This window comes from Henckelia pumila, chromosome 2 (genome assembly GCF_033568475.1).
Source record: "Henckelia pumila isolate YLH828 chromosome 2, ASM3356847v2, whole genome shotgun sequence".
Lineage (NCBI taxonomy): Eukaryota > Viridiplantae > Streptophyta > Magnoliopsida > Lamiales > Gesneriaceae > Henckelia > Henckelia pumila.
Window position 1 is genome coordinate 70,188,998 of NC_133121.1, and position 16,414 is coordinate 70,205,411.

General features: G+C 39.7%; 1 protein-coding gene across 3 annotated transcripts; it reads right to left on the bottom strand.

Annotated features, from left to right (window-relative positions):
- Positions 1–789: 789 nt before the first annotated feature.
- Positions 790–6,589, bottom strand: LOC140880277 (26S proteasome regulatory subunit 8 homolog A). 3 transcript variants are annotated; one of them, XM_073284582.1, is made up of 9 exons: positions 6,247–6,587; positions 5,361–5,458; positions 4,306–4,530; positions 3,532–3,594; positions 3,251–3,414; positions 2,930–3,086; positions 2,678–2,776; positions 2,342–2,452; positions 790–1,168 (listed from the first exon to the last, which is right to left on the bottom strand). In XM_073284582.1, the coding sequence occupies exons 1-9, from the start codon at positions 6,443–6,445 to the stop codon at positions 1,028–1,030; spliced, it is 1,257 nt and encodes a 418-aa protein (XP_073140683.1). In that variant the 5' UTR covers positions 6,446–6,587; the 3' UTR covers positions 790–1,027. The 3 variants fall into 3 exon arrangements, with proteins under 3 accessions (XP_073140683.1, XP_073140684.1, XP_073140685.1); XM_073284583.1 differs by lacking the exon at positions 2,678–2,776 and having other exon boundaries at positions 6,247–6,589; XM_073284584.1 differs by lacking the exon at positions 4,306–4,530.
- Between the last annotated feature and the right edge of the window lie 9,825 nt (positions 6,590–16,414).

Genomic DNA, 16,414 nt, shown 5'->3' on the forward strand with positions numbered 1-16,414 from the left:
GAATAAGAAGGATTCTTCTCCATATATTGAAGAGGCGTGTATAAGAGATTGTGATTTATTTTGATAAACGGAGTTTTTCTCAGAGCTTAAAAACGACTTAAGAGAATTTTGGAGAGATTCTGAGGCTCGTGTTGATCAACCTTACTTCATTGCCTCGAAGTCTCGAACATCGCTTGAAGATCAAGGATTGAAGAGCGTGATGTTCTCATTGAGTTTTGACATCAAGGATTCATCTCCTTGTTTTGATTTCTTTATTCTATTTCGTATAGAATGTTTAGGAGATGCTTTGTTATTTATTTTCTTGCTTACTTTAGATAAAATTGACTTTATTCACTAGTTTTAGGATTTGTAAACTCTTTGATCTATTTTCTAGTGAAAGTTTTGCTCTAAGGTATTGCAAGAATATAAAATACTCTTGCTTAAATATCTAAGTATAATTATTTGGTTGCTAGTTTATTTATTATTTGGTTGCTAGTATATTTTATTCATGCTTTTACAATTTTCTGCTGCATGTTATTAGAGGTGTTGTTAACATCCTATGACAACATCTAAATATGTGTTTATGTGGAACCATTTATTCCTTGCAATAACCCATTGCTCGAGCATTTCATGATGTTGAAATTTAAAATCCTTCGATTAATAAAATACCTCAGATATCTAGTCGTGTTTTACTCGATTCGAATCAAGCTCTAGTCAAACTTGATCCAGCCGTTTAGACTCCGGTTCTAGTCATGATTTTGTAGGACTACAAATTAGAAATTTGCTTGAAATTAAATTTAAAATTTGAGATGTTTGGAAACGTAATAATGGCGTCTGATATATCAAATGAGCACTTTTCTCATGTTTAGTGACAGATTTTGACGCCTAAAAACACCCGAGAACAGTGATATAGATATCCATTGAGAATGTTCACAAAGAAAGAGACAAAGCTTGACATGGCTCGAGTACAAGTTCGACGTTCACAACAGACTACAGATCATGGATTTCATTTTTCGATCATGTAGCCAGCCAAACAAGACGATATTCACTACTTCCAAAGCTTCCTCAAGGACATGTTTTTGTCAGTTTCCTTCTTCATGACCTTGGCAACAGCCATTTCAAAGTCTTCTTGAGTAACATGAACCCTCCTCTCTCTCAGAGCAAACATTCCAGCCTCTGTGCAGACGGCCTGCCAATTTAAACAGGTTCTTAGGCAATGCTTGTTCATCTTTAAGGGTTAACAATTCTGCCCGAAAAGTACATTTACCACCATTTTTTCGCTTTCCCTAATGTAATCACTTTTTTATGTTAAAACTTCTTCGTCACCACCAAAACTAATTTCTGTTATATTAAATTGTAGGAAAACATGCTGTATTTTTCAATTTAAAATACCACAAAGTATCCAAAAAACTATATAACAACCCAGTACATCAACCCCTTTAGGGGAAAGAATATCATTCCTAAAACATATGCAACGTACCTTACATTCCCCGATTCATTTCCAAACATACGTCTACTAGTACCACAAAGATAACCAAACGTACCCTTACAAAACTTTTCGCATACGCACATACGAGGAAAAAACTTTACATCCACGTATGGGCAACTTCTCATTATAAGTTTTAACACAAGCATACATGAGATCGGTAAGAACTACAAGAGCAAATAGTACATTTAAACAAGCTTTAATCAAAGAAGTTCCCGCGTGATAGCGCAAGAACAACTTTTATACTCCAATATTTGTAGATGATTTCTCATGCGTAGAAGCCAAAAAAAAAAGACAGATTTATTGCATCATGGTGTATGTTGTACATAAATAATGAAACACTAGCAAAAGATGCACACGCTATGCGTGTGTGATCAATATGACATAAACCAAATTGATTGCAGTTTCCTTTACTATGTGCAGTTATTAATAATGTCGTAGAATGCAGTTCTCAAAATGCAAGGTAGTTTTTTTTCGTTTTTGTTTTTCACCAATTTTACCCTCTTTTTTTCAATGTAAATATATAAAATTTTAAATAACTACCAAGGGTTAAATGGTAAATATACTTTGGTGTCATCAAAACGTACCAAAATGGTTTTTAAAGGTGGCTCAAGTTTTATAAAATAGTAAAGATGTTTCAGATTCCTTTTACTTTGTATAGCAAATGTGTATCATATTCTAGTTGAAAAACACATGGACAACTCTAATCCTAGAATTTGCAATCATATGACCCAATTGTGTAACAAAAAAGTGTATGACCAAAGAATTTCTTTTAATATTGTTGAGGGTAATTGAGGAAAAAAAGCTATTTATTATTGATGAATTCAAGGGCTTCGAGTATATACTAAGATTAATTTACTAAAAATGTCGGCATACCTTGAGTTCTGCACCAGATGCACCGTTCATTTTCTCAGCAATCTTCTTCAGATCAATTCCACGCATCATGTTCATTTTCCTCGAATGTATCTTCAATATGTCAAACCGGGACTAGAAAAAGAAATTATGTTAGCCATGTAGAGGACACATGGGATTGGCAAAAATGTACCCAAAAGCACCAATAAAAACAAAATCAGCTGTAGAAAGAAACTTGCAATATAAGTTTCACAGATGATCGAAATGTAGAGCAGAAAGCATAAACGAAATATATAATGCGGATTACTGATGACTGAACAAAAGATTTATATGGAGAAGTGCTGAATTTAAAAAACAAACATCTGCATTCGGATTTGGGAACTCAATTTTCCTATCAATTCTTCCAGGCCTAAGTAGAGCTTGGTCCAGAATGTCTATTCTATTAGTAGCCATCAGTACCTGCATAAATCAGCCAAACATAAAAAAATAGTGCAAAACTCCTATCATATGATGCAGCTATAACTAACTGACAATAATTTCATTGCATGTCAAAAAAGAAAAAACAACAGGAGGATAAGTATTCAACTGAAAACCACTTTGACTTGGACATACTTTGATCTTATTAGATGCTTCAAAGCCATCAAGCTGGTTGAGTAGCTCCAGCATAGTCCTCTGAACTTCACTATCCCCATTGCCGCTTCCAGATTCCATGCGAGCAGAACCTATGCTATCAATTTCATCCATAAAGATAATAGATGGCGCATGCTCTCTGCCAACAAAGTAAAATAACTAAGTATATGTTAGAGGAAAAGAGTTACAAATATTGTCTATTTATCCACTACACAAACGAAAAAGTAGACAATGTTGACTTTGTAAGGAAATAAGAAAAACGTAAGTAAAAAAGCGTAAATTATGCTTTCCATTTGGACAAACCTGGCCATCACAAATAGTTCTCTCACCATCCTAGAGCCTTCTCCAATATACTTTTGCACTAATTCTGAGCCTGACACTCGGATAAAGGTGCAGTCAGTATGATGAGCCACTGCCCTTGCCAGAAGCGTTTTACCAGTGCCAGGAGGTCCATATAGCAAGACTCCCTGCAGCAATTGAAGGAGATTAAAGATTATACATGCTATTAAAGGAGATAAAAAGATTAAATGATTAATAAATGCATTCGAACGTTGAAAGAACTGTAAACCAATTCATAATTTTACCTTAGGCTGAGCAATTCCAAGACTCTCAAACAATTCAGGATGTTTGATAGGGAGTTCAATCACCTACACAAATGAAAGAGGGCAGATGCAGAGGCAGAAAACAACTTAAATATCAGATGCAGTGTCACTTTAAACAATATTTGCAGCAAAAATTCAACAGCCGGAATTCCTATTGAGTACCAGGTCTCACTTGAAATGATCTAGTTTTTCACCTTGGGAATGCAAGTAAGCCTAGTCAGTTTGAATCTACCATTTGAATTTCGATAAATATTCTAAAAACTAACAAAAGAAATGCAACGATGAGAATCTTGCCTCCTTCAAAACACAAATAAGGTTTTGCATATACATTATTCTGCAACCTCTCACCCAAACCAAAACTATTTAGATTCCTATTGAAGGAACAATCAGCCATGAAGCGCTTCCACCACCACCAGCTTATCAGAATATTATCAACTTATATGTATCATTGAAATTTCACTTTTAAAAAGATTTCCTGATTGTGTTCTATGGACCAATTAAATTGTTTCTTATAAAGGAAAAAGATGAAAATAGTGAAAGGCAAATATCAATAAAATGACTGAAATCCAAGATGGGACTCACTTGCCTGTTAAAAATGGAGAGAAACACTTTAAAAAATAACTCAAATAAAAATATAAAAACGTAATTCCTCAATCAGGGGTATAGTAAAAAAATTATTTGGCACGATACTGACACTAACAAATGCATAAGATAATACTTTCAATATAAAACAGCCAAAAGAGAATTGAAGAACACCTCCTTTATCTCTTTAATTTGCTGGTCAAGACCACCAATCATGTCATAAGTGGAGTCTGGAACTTTCTCTACTTTCATAAGGTTCACCAACGGATCAACTTTACTTGGAAGGATCAAGTGGAGCACATAGCTATCATTACGTAAAGCAACTCTTGTTGATGGTGTAATCTTAGTGATATCAATGTTCTTGTCAATGTCAACAACATACTTCCCCTCAGGATGAACCTGAGGGGAAAAAAAAGATTTAAGGCATCAGTTATTAATGTAAAACAGGTAGAGACTTGAAAAACAAAAGCACCTTACATCAATTCCTCCACAAATTTCTAATATCATTTTGACGTTGCATAAACCCCATCTAAGACAATAATTATCAACATCTGATGTGGAACAAAAATTAAATAACCGAAACAAAGCTAGATGATCCTCTTTCTAACCTGACAAAAGCACCTTACATCACTTCCTGCACAAATTTCTAATATCATTTTGACGTTGCATAAACCCCATCAAAGACAATAATTATCAACATTGACGTGGAACAAAAATTCAATAACCGAAAGAAAGGTATAAAATAATGGCTTATCTTCTTTTAATTTCATTTATATTTTCTGTCAGAATTCAATAAGCACTTTCCCAACCTGAAGAAAAGAATATAGATTAACTTTTGTGAACTGATGTAAACTTCAAAGCACTCAACAAAAGAGAGGGAGAGAGATTGGAGGTATTCCATATAAAGAAATTTTCCACTCTCCTCAGTGAAACATCATCTTGGGCACCTCTTGTGCACTTTGGATTCATGAGGAAGGAAATAGATGAGCTTGTTCAAACTTTTTGAAAAGAGCTTCAATTCACACCGAACGATGATCATTTTAAAGGTGAAAAATAGGACAAATCACAAAAAAAAATGCAACCAGACTATGATCATGTATAAAATAAACATGTTCTGCGTCATTTGAAGTTAGGACATCTGATAGACATAGAAACAGGGCAAGTGAGAATGGAACGAGTAATAGGTAAAGCTAATACAAAGCCTAAACACGGATGAAAAGACAACAAACCTTGACAAGAACCTTTGATTTTCCCATGACTTTGACAACTTCACCAACATAAGATCCAGGCTCTTGAAGGAGCTGCAACTCTTCCTTCAGCGATCTCACTAAATACCAAAGACATTTATTTAGAACATCTTCAGCACCATAAAATATCTATGACATAACTCTTGTGCATAAACAATTATTTTCTCCTGTAATCTTGAGTCACCTTTGTAATGCTAATTTAAATTGATTCTATAGCTTTAATTTCCATTAATCAAGACATAAATAAAAACAAGAGGGCATCATGCTAACAATTAGCAGGTATTAAAAAAAAAAAATAGGATTCCACATTGTTTCCTGAGAGAGTTGACGAACGCGGGAAAAAAGTAATGCAGAAACAGCTTCTGTCGACAGATTGTGTATCTAATATAATAATATATAACATTGAGGACCGATACCCGTATTTCTTGAATCAATGAGTTATACATAATGCTAAAAAATCTCCCTATCATTCCATCACACAACAACAACCTAACTTCAAAATTCCAATCTTCTACAAACTCCTACTTCATTAGATACTCGCCCTCACACGCATATAATATCTGTTCCATGTCTCCGTCAAATGAGCAAAGATTCCCAGTCCCCGAACTAATTTCCCAAAACACGCGACTAACCAAAACTGAGGCAAATTGACTCAGCCTAAACAAAATTGAACAGCCAAAGAAACCCTAGGCATATATTTGGAAATTGGAATCAATACTGCAATTATAATTTTAAATATCAGGATAATGAAATTATGACACCGTGGGTTCACCCAATCCCATAAATTAAAACAAAGGGGTATCAACCTCCGAGATGCAATAAAGAAGACAAACCCTTGTCAAATTGACAAAGGAGAGGAAAAGAAGACCTCGGGCATTAAGGTCGTTGCGCTGCGCTTCGAGACGCTGGAGATCGTGGTCTTTTTGTCGAACAAGAAGCTGCATATCCTGTATGCGTTGCTGATAGTATTGCCGGAGCCCCTCGCCGCCGCCAGCCCATGTACCAGCTTGCTGGTGATGCTGCTTCGATTTCTCCCCCGTTCGAGTCTCTACCGCCGCCGTCGCCATTCTATATGACGTTCACCTTTTTGGATCGAAGAGTAGCTGTGGATTCTTTACGCCACGAGATTTCCTCTCTTGGACCTCTGCACCGTCGCCGCCTATGGTGTTTGAGTTGTTTTTTTCTTCTTCGTTACAAATAACGGAGAAATGGCAGTAAATTCCGCAATAGCAAATGTATATTAATAAATAAAATAAAAGAATTTAAATGTGCAAAATTTCATAAAATTTTTAATTTTTATTAAAAAAATGCGGAGAATTGCTTTTCACAAGTTCTTTCAAATACTATCATAATCTATTTATTTGTTTCACAAATAATTACTCTATTACCTTCAAAAGTATTATGTTTACTCCTCTTATAATGGTCGATTATTCAAGAAAAAATAAAAAAAAAAGTTTTTTTTTTCTTTTTGGATTCTACAAATCTGGAATTGTATTTTCTTTCAACTTTGTGAGTGGGCAGAGTAAAAAAATCGCAGACTAAATCTTTTATTTTTGTCGTTGCTACATCATTGACCATTCTCCTTCCCGGGTTTTCTTTATATCAATTTCTTCCTTTTTCAACTTATTGCCCACTCTATTTTCGAACGCAAAAAAAAAAAAAAAAAAAAAAAAAAAACGCAGAGTGTAGTAACTCGAATCATATTTTATGAGCTTAAATGATTAAACAAGATTTTACTATGATTAATCGGACCAAGAAATCAACTCTAGTGTGTCATAAATAGTCCATGATTCAAAGTTGACTCGGATAGTTCAGAAGGTCCAAAGAGATCGGACCAAGCGACGCAGTTCGGAAGCTTAGGGTGAGATCGAAACCACCGAACGTGAGAACGAAATTTTCGAAGAGTTAGGTCATGTGCACTAATGATGTGTCGCCAACATTTTGACACGCAATCGCATGCATGAGAATCGGACGTCCGAAGGGTGGGATTGGAGCTTCCGATAGGACAGTTTGGCACGTGGCAAACATGCGAGTTCGAAGCTTCCAAACCCTTTCCTATAAATAAGGCTGAGATCCTCCCAATTTGTAACCCCCGAAAATTCGTTACGTAAACCCGCATGCATAACTAGGGGATTTAATGATTTTAAAAATTAAGAATAAGAGGTTAAATGATTTTTATGTGCTATTATGTGAATTATGTGCATGTTTTAAAGTTATTATAGAATTTAACCTGATATTATGAAATTTGTAAATTTATTTGAGAAAAGATATTTTTGCGATCGCGTAGACGGGACTGTGAACGAATGAAAAAGAAGTTTCCATCCAAAGATTTTGTCTAGGATTTTTAAGAGTATTAAATTATTATTTTAAGATTTTATTTTCAAAAAATGAAAGTTTTAATGTATATATATGTACAGAAGCCCAGTTTTCACTAAAATAGGTCATTTTATTGGCTTTTAAGATACTTTCAAAAGCCAATAATTATATATTACGAAAATTTAGAGTTTTAAATCTGAATATTTAGTAGGCTTAAAAGTTTTAAACTTGATTTAATTAATTTTAATTTAAAGCATGCTCCAATACAATATACAAATAAATAACTTATTTTGGCTTTCATTATTCTCCATCCATCTTCACGTCAACCTAGCCCTCCCTCAAATCCGATTTGCAGCCGCCTCCCTCACACTCTCACACACTTTTCACGCGAACTTTGTAGAAAGATTGAAGATTTGATTCTTTGTTCGTCTCGAACTACGATCTACGCGACGGTAACGTAAATTTGAGCGTAAATAACGCAAAGGCACGTCTCGAATCCATTCTTGGCCACCATTTAAATCATATACACTATTTTTAATATGAATGATCTCTTAATGCATGTTTTTTCAGATTTGAATGATATTATTCATGGCTCATGCATGTTATCACGTTTTTGATGCATATGTCTCAAGTTTGATTAGTTTTCTGACCATGGCTTGATCGGAACTGTTGTACTTCGGTTTGTTGTCTTAATTTGGGTCCTTAGGGTCGTGTTTTGATGATGGTCCAATAGCTTTAGTCGTTGGTTTGGGCTAGGATCGAGCTGGACGCAGGTTTGGTCGCAGATTGAGCAATCTGTGTGTGATAGCTCATTCTTGGTCCACAGGGCGAGTTAGGGTCTGTTTGTAGTTGGGTTAGAGCCCCAAGACCATAGGGAAGGTCCTCCAGGTGGTATTCTAGCCGGTGGTGGCCAAAGGTGGGCGGCCGAACGGCCTGAAGTCAGTGCATGTGTTCTGCGCGAGCAGAAACTAGGGCTAGATTGATAGGGCTCGGTTTAAGGTCAAATTTATTGGGTTATAACCGTCTAGATATGGGCTAGGTCTGTCGGTGGTTCTCCGGCCGGTGGTGTCCAGATTCCGACGGTCGCAATTGTTTTAAGAGGCTAGTCCTGTGCAGATTTCTCCACAAGTTAGGTCCTGAGTTTTGGGCTTTAAACGGACCGGATCGGGCTTATGGGTTCGGGTCGGGTCTAAAAAATTGACGGGTCAAGTTAGTTGGGTCCGGGTTATATTAGTTTGGCTCGGATATTTTTATTTTAAATTAAATAAGAGATTAAGTTAATAATTAATGGGTTTGGGTTTGGGTTTGGGTTTGGTTAATTAATTAATTGGGCTAGTTTAATTTAGTTATAAATTTGGGCTTAATTAATTAATGAAGTGAGCCCATTAATTTGTCATGGGCCGAGTGACCCATGAGAATTATTGGGCCAAGTTGTGTCTGGTTTAGTAATTTAAATGTGCTAATGTTTAAGTTTAAGTTAATGAACCGGTTTAAGCGTTTATGGGCTAGTTAAGAATTATTGGATTAATTTCGAGCTAATTAATTTAAATGGACTTAAATAATATTTTATGTTATCCCATTAGTTTTCATGGGTCTGGGGTCCATGAGAATTATTGGGTTAGTCTAGAAATTTATGGGTTAAGTCTAAGGGGTCAGCATCTAGAACAAGTCCTTGGAAAAATAAAAGGTCCCTAAATATATGTAGTAGCCCGATTTCATTTTACAAGATTAAGTGATATTAAACATGTTATAAAATGACATATAATTTTAAAAGTGTCAAAACATTTTCAAGGAGTCCTTATTTAGTTAAAATAAGTGGAAAATCAGATCCGAAACGTCCAAAAATGGTGGGGTAGGTCCTGGGGGGTCCAAAATGAGTTTGGAAAGACCAAAACAGTTCGGAGCCTGCGGACCAGTTCGGGCCATCCGAACAAGTTCGGGCCGTCTGAACCCAGTTCGGACCGTCCGAACTCAGCAGAGTCCAGGTGTCAAAAGTGGCTCGTACAAGTGGCAGTTCGGACCATCCGAACCCATTTTGGACCGTCCGAACTCACCGCCGGATTGAGGTGTCAAAATACACTCTACACGTGGAAATCATGCCCGGTTCGGAGCCTCCGAATCCAGGCCTATAAAAAGGGTTCTGAGACTCTCATTTTGAATGTCCAATTCCCTCTCCTCTCCCGGTAATGGCTCTATTTTATGGGCTTCGAGACTCTTTCTTTAAGATTGGAGTAGAAAATAGTATTTTTATAGCGGACAGTGTCCGCAGTAGCAGCCAGGCGGTGGAGCTCTGGTGAGGCATCCATGGGTCGTAGCTAGGCTATGCCCAGGCTCTAGGGCATACGACATCAGCGGGCTGACAACGGACGAAGGTATGACTTTGGTTACCTATAGTAAATAGGGAGTAGGCTATAGTTTAATTAAGGCTTTTAGAGCCTAGTAGATGATGTTTGGCATGCTAGGTAATGCATGGTTATTTATGTTGTAGTGCTGCATGGTAGGCTTGGACCTAGATGGAAGCTTCTAGGATCTGCCTTAGTAAGGTACAAAAGTATTATTCGAGATATTCAAATTGATTATGCATATATTATATGTTTGCATGGATTATGTGATTGCATGTTTTATATGCCTTTATATACAACATATCATGACTGTATGTTGCATACATAAGCATATTAATCATGTATCCTTGTGATATCCGGTATTGGGATATTTACCTTGTCAGTAGATGGTTGGACACATAGGCTCGTGTCAGGTTTAGTGACCCTTACCGAGATCACCTACTAAACAGAACTTAGGCATGCAATTAACTTAATTAAACAGTAATCAAAACTAAGCTGTGGAAACCATAAATATTGTACAATCCCAAGAAAAGGAATTTGTAAATACCCAAATAATTTATACAATCAAATCGAATACTGTATCAACCCAATATAATAAAATAAAACCCTAGGCAAAGCTCCAGCTGGCCATCCTCTGCATAGCCCCTCTTGGATCCACCCGCTTCATCCAATCGCAAACCTGCCTCATGGAATAGGGTGTCCAGATACACAAAGTACGAGACGTGAGCATAAAATGCTCAGCACGAGAGTATGAGTATACATGAATGCAAGTGTACCGCCTACTGACTAGAGGTCAAGAATCAGATAACAAAGACAGACTGGGCCCTGGTATGTAGCACGCTGTGCCGTAGCTTCAGGAGGTGGCTCACATACCAAAAACCAGTGGATACTCCGAACCCAAATCGATGGAAGTCCATCCACTAACAGGACAGGGTAAAACCCCACTAACAGACATCTCAAAAGAGATCGTTCAAGATGCAAATGTATGCAGCATATAATCATGTCATATAAATCATGCAATCACATAATACATGCATACTCAGTCAGGATATCTCGAACAGTACTTTCGTACCTCAAATACTAGGCAAGCTCTACCAGCTCTAGGTCCACGCCTATAATCCGCACTACACTGCAAAATGATACTAATATCATTATAGTGCTCTAAAATTCTTAACTAAGCTATTGCATACTCCTAAATATTTTTAGGAAGCAAAAGCTATAACTGCGTCCGTCGTGAGCCCGTTGTTGTCGCTTGCCTCAAAACTAGGCCACAGCTCCGCTACGACGCCTGGATCGCTACGCCACTTTCGGATTTATAATGGGACGCCTAGAATTTCCTAGATCTAAGCTAGAAGACCAAGGAATCGAGAGAAGAAAGGTGATTGGTGCGCTAAAATTTGAGACTCGGCACCCCTATTTATAGACGGAGTTCGGGCCGTCCGAACTGGCTTCGAAGCCTCCAAACACGTTTGGGCCATCCGAACTCGAATTCGGGGCGTCAAAAGTCCCATCAATACGTCAGCCATGGCGTCACTTTGCTGACGTAATCAATGAAGTAACACTGGACGTCGATCGGCCGTCCAAACCTGCCGACGGAGCGTCCGAACACGTTCGGAGCCTCCGATCCTGGCTTCGGATCGTTCGATCACGTTCGGAGCCTCCATTCTTCCTTTCGGAGCGTCCGAACTCAAGGTCCCTAATTGCGATTCTTTCTCTTAATTACCTGATTTGGTTACGGGCTACTACATTCTCCCCCACTTAAGATATTTTGTCATCGAAATTAAATCTTAAGTATTGAAAGTGAAACAACGTGCAGAAACATTCTTTATTCAAATCAAACGTTTACAGATTTCACAACTGAATACAACATGATAATAAAATCAAAATAACTCAGGATGTTCAGAACGCATCCTGCTTTCCAGCTCCCAAGTGGCTTCTTCAGTGCCTCGGTGCTGCCACTGAACTAAAACCAGAGGAATGACTTTATTCCGCAAGACTTTATCCTTACGATCCAGGATACGAATAAGTCTCTCTACATAAGTCAAATCTCTATCAACCTGAACTTCAGACGGCTGCAGAATATGAGACTGATCCGCCACATACCGTCGCAACAGAGATACGGTGGCAAGGCCAGACGATAAGCCAGATCGTCAATGCTCTCCAGGATCTCAAACGGACCGATAAATCTAGGAGACAACTTGCCCTTGAGGCCAAATCTGAGAATCCTGCGGAAAGGTGAAACTCTCAGAAACACTTTCTCCCCAACATCAAACTGCAAAGGCCTACGCTTAGTATTAGCATAGCTGGCCTGACGATCCTGTGCAGTCTTAATTCGTTTCTTGATCTGATCAACAACATCTGATATCTGCTGAACTAACTCTGGTCCCTCAGCCTGTCTCTCCCCCACTTCTTTTCAGAAGAGTGGAGTATGACAACATCGCCCGTAAAACGCCTCAAAAGGTGCCATCCCAATGCTAGTATGATAGTTTTTGTTGTACGCGAACTCAATAAATGGCAAATGATCCTGGCAGGCTGAACCAAAATCCATAGTGCACGCTCAAAGCATATCCTCTAAAGTACGGATAGTACGCTCTGACTATCCATCTGTCTCCAGATGATAGGCCGTACTCAAACTGAGAGTAGTGTCCATCACACGCTGAACACTCCCCCAGAACCTAGAGGTAAACCTGAGGTCTTGATCGCTGACAATGCTCACAGGCACTCCATGAAGTCGAACGATCTCTTGAATGTACAATCGCGCAATACGATCCATAGAGTACTCTCGGCTATAGGCAATGAAATGCGCTGACTTGGTGAGTCGGTCCACCACTACCCAGATAGCATCACAATTCCTCGAGGATATCGGCAAATGGGTCACAAAATCCATCGTGATAAGCTCCCATTTCCACTCAGGAATAGGCAGACTGTGAAGCAAACCTCCAAGTTGTTAGTGTTCTGCCTTGACCTGCTGACAAACCAAGCATCTCGAAACATACTGATACACGCTGCGTTTCATCCCCTTCCACCAAAACCGAGTACATAGATCCTTGTACATCTTGTTGCTCCCTAGATGAATACTTAACTTAGCGCGATGTGCCTGAGACAAGATCTCCTCTCTCAATTCTTCATCCTCAGAAATCACAAGCCTACCAGACAAACACAGAAATCCATCTGACTGATAGTGAAATCCAGACGTACTACCTTCGTTGGCTAGACAAGCCAAACTCTGGGTCTTTGAATCAGACATCTGATCATCCCGAATCCACGAATACAAAGCTGGCTCAGATAATATCCCAAACATCTGGATACTCTGCATAACTTTCTTGTGCTTGAAGGTATAACCTAAAGAACAACAATCCCCGATCGCACTAGACATCGAACAAGTCTGAAGTGCGAAAAGTCGCACTTTGCGACTCAATGCATCAGCGGTGAGATTAGCAGCTCCCGGATGGTACTTAATCTCACAATCATAGTCCTTAAGCAAGTCAATCCAACGTCTCTACCTCATGTTCAACTCCGTCTGAGTGAACAAATACTTGAGACTCTTGTGGTTGGTGAAGATCTCAAATTTCTCACCATACAGATAATGACGCCAGATCTTCAAAGCGAACACAATAGCTGCCGACTCCAAATCATGAACTGGATAATTGTCTTCGTGCAACTTCAACTGTCTAGAAGCGTATGCGATCACATGCCCATTCTGAGTCAGAACACAACCTAACCCCTGAAGAGAAGCATGTGTGTACACCACATATCCTCCAGATCCTGACGGTAATGCCAACACTGGCGCAAAAGTCAACCGCCGTCGAAGCTCACAAAAATTCTCCTCGCACTCTGAGGAACACTCGAAATCAACACCCTTGCGGGTAAGCTGTGTCAAAGGTCGAGCTAGCTGCTAGAAGTTCAGAATGAAGCGACGATAATATCATGCTAGACCCAAAAAACTACGGATCTCAGCAACCGTCGTTGGGCGCGACCAATTAAGCACAACCACGATCTTGCTCAGATCAACAGAAATCCCCTCCTTGGAGATGATGTGGCCAAGAAATACCACTCGATCCATCCAGAATTCCCACTTACTCAGTTTGGCGTACAACTGCTCATCCCGAAGAGTCTGCAGTACCAACCGCAAGTGAGAAACATGCTCGTCCGCATCACGCGAATACACCAAAATGCTGTCAATGAAAATCACGACAAACTTATCCAAAAAATCCCTGAAAACGCGGTTCATCAGATTCATAAATATAGCCGGCGCATTAGTCAAACCGAAAGGCATCACTAGAAACTCGTAATGCCCATAGCGAGTACGGAATGCAGTCTTGGCTACGTCCTGATCTCGGACTCTCATCTGATGATACCCAGATCTCAAGTAAATCTTGGAGTAAACCGAAGTACCCTACAACTGATCAAACAAGTCATCAATACGAGGCAAGGGATACTTGTTCTTCACAGTAACTCGGTTCAGCTAGTCAATGCACAACCGCATAAACCCATCCTTCTTCTTCACAAAAAGAACAGGAGCTCCCCATGGAGATACGTTAGGAAGAAAGTACCCCTTGTCCAAAAGATCCTGTAACTGATTCTTCAACTCTTGCATCTCTGATGGAGCCAGACGATACGGTGCTCGAGAAATAGGCGAAGTACCTGGCATCAACTCTATGTCAAACTCGACTTCCTTAGCAAGAAGAAAACCCGAAATCTCATCAGGAAATACATCTGGGAATTCATTCACAACCGGAATACTTTCTATCTCAACGCTCTCAGCGGACAAATCAACTGCATAGATGAGGTAACCTCCCCCGCCAGACTCCAAAGCTCGACAGGCTCTCAAAGCTGATACCAAAGGCATCAAGGGTCGCGCTCCCTCACCATAGAAAAACCAGCTATCGCTCCCATCCGGATGAAAGCGTACTAATCTCGGATAGCAGTCCACTGAAGCTCAATAAATAGTCAACATGTTTATCCCCAGAATACAATCGAAGTCATCCATTGCAAGAACCATGAAATTCGCTATCAGAATATTCCCTTCGAACTCTAAAGGGCAACCCATCACTAGACGCTTAGCCAAAGAAGATTGACGGAGTAGAAACAGAAACCACTACGTCTAGTACAATGCATGGTAACTTATGCCTCTTAACAAAACGTGCAGAAATGAAGGAATGAGATGCACCAGTGTCAATGTGTACAAGAGCAGGTATACCATATAACAGAAATGTACCTGCGATGACCTTCTCATTCTTCTCCACTGCCTAATTATGCCTCAAGGCAAACATCTGGACAAAAGTCCGCGGCTTCAAATGAGAACTCCCAGCAGACTGTCCCTGCGACCTCTGCTGAATGGTAGCCTGAGAAACCGATCCTGAACCAGAACCTGAACTGCCTCTCCCAGCTAATGGACAATCCCTCAGGAGATGACCAACCTCTCCACATCGGAAACATGCCCCAGAAGCTCTACGGCATTTGTCTGACGGATGGTTCTTCCCACAATGGTCGCATTTCTCCTTCTTCCCAAAACGAACAACACCACCGGAACCAGAGGAAGAAGAAGTAGATTCGGAGTTCTTGAAAGACTGAGCACGGGTACCCAAAGAACTCGCAGGCCTAAACTGAGAGAAAGACCGGTTACTCCAAATGCTATCCTCTGCCTGGTGACAACAGCTCACCAAACCCTCGTAGGTCATATCATCACCGACCGCTACATGGTCATGAATCTCTGAGTTAAGACCCTGAAGGAACAGATTGTACTTCATCTCAGAGCTGTCAACAATCTCGGGGCAATAGGATAGTAGATAGAAGAACTTCTACTGATACTCGTCAATCGTCATAGATCCCTGACGTAAACTCAATAGCTCACCCGCCTTCGCCTGACGGAGTGCAGGAGAAAAGTACAGCTTCTGAAAAGCTGTGCAAGACTCGGCCCAAGTAGCAACTCCTCTCGCCGCAATGAACGGTGCAGAAGTGAACCTCCACCACTTACGGGCTCGCCCAACCAGAAGATAACCAAGAGTCTCCATCTTATGCTCCTCAGTACAGTGGAATGTCTGAAAACAAGTCTCCATGTGATCTAGCCAGTTATCCGCATCCTCCGGAGTCTCGCCTCCAAGTAAGGGCTTAGGACCCATCTGTAAGAACCGACGCACACTGAAACGGTTCTCATCATGACGATGGTGATGGCGTTCCCAACGACGCTCCTGATCGCCATCGCCCCTACGTCCACCTCCACTACCATGGCTACTCTGATCATCGCGATCCGCCATCTACAAAATCACCTCACGATTATCTTATGCAGAATCAAAATCCAAGAATACTATGCATGCTCTGATACCATAAATGTAGTGACCCTTACCGAGATCACCTACTAAACAAAACTTAGGAATG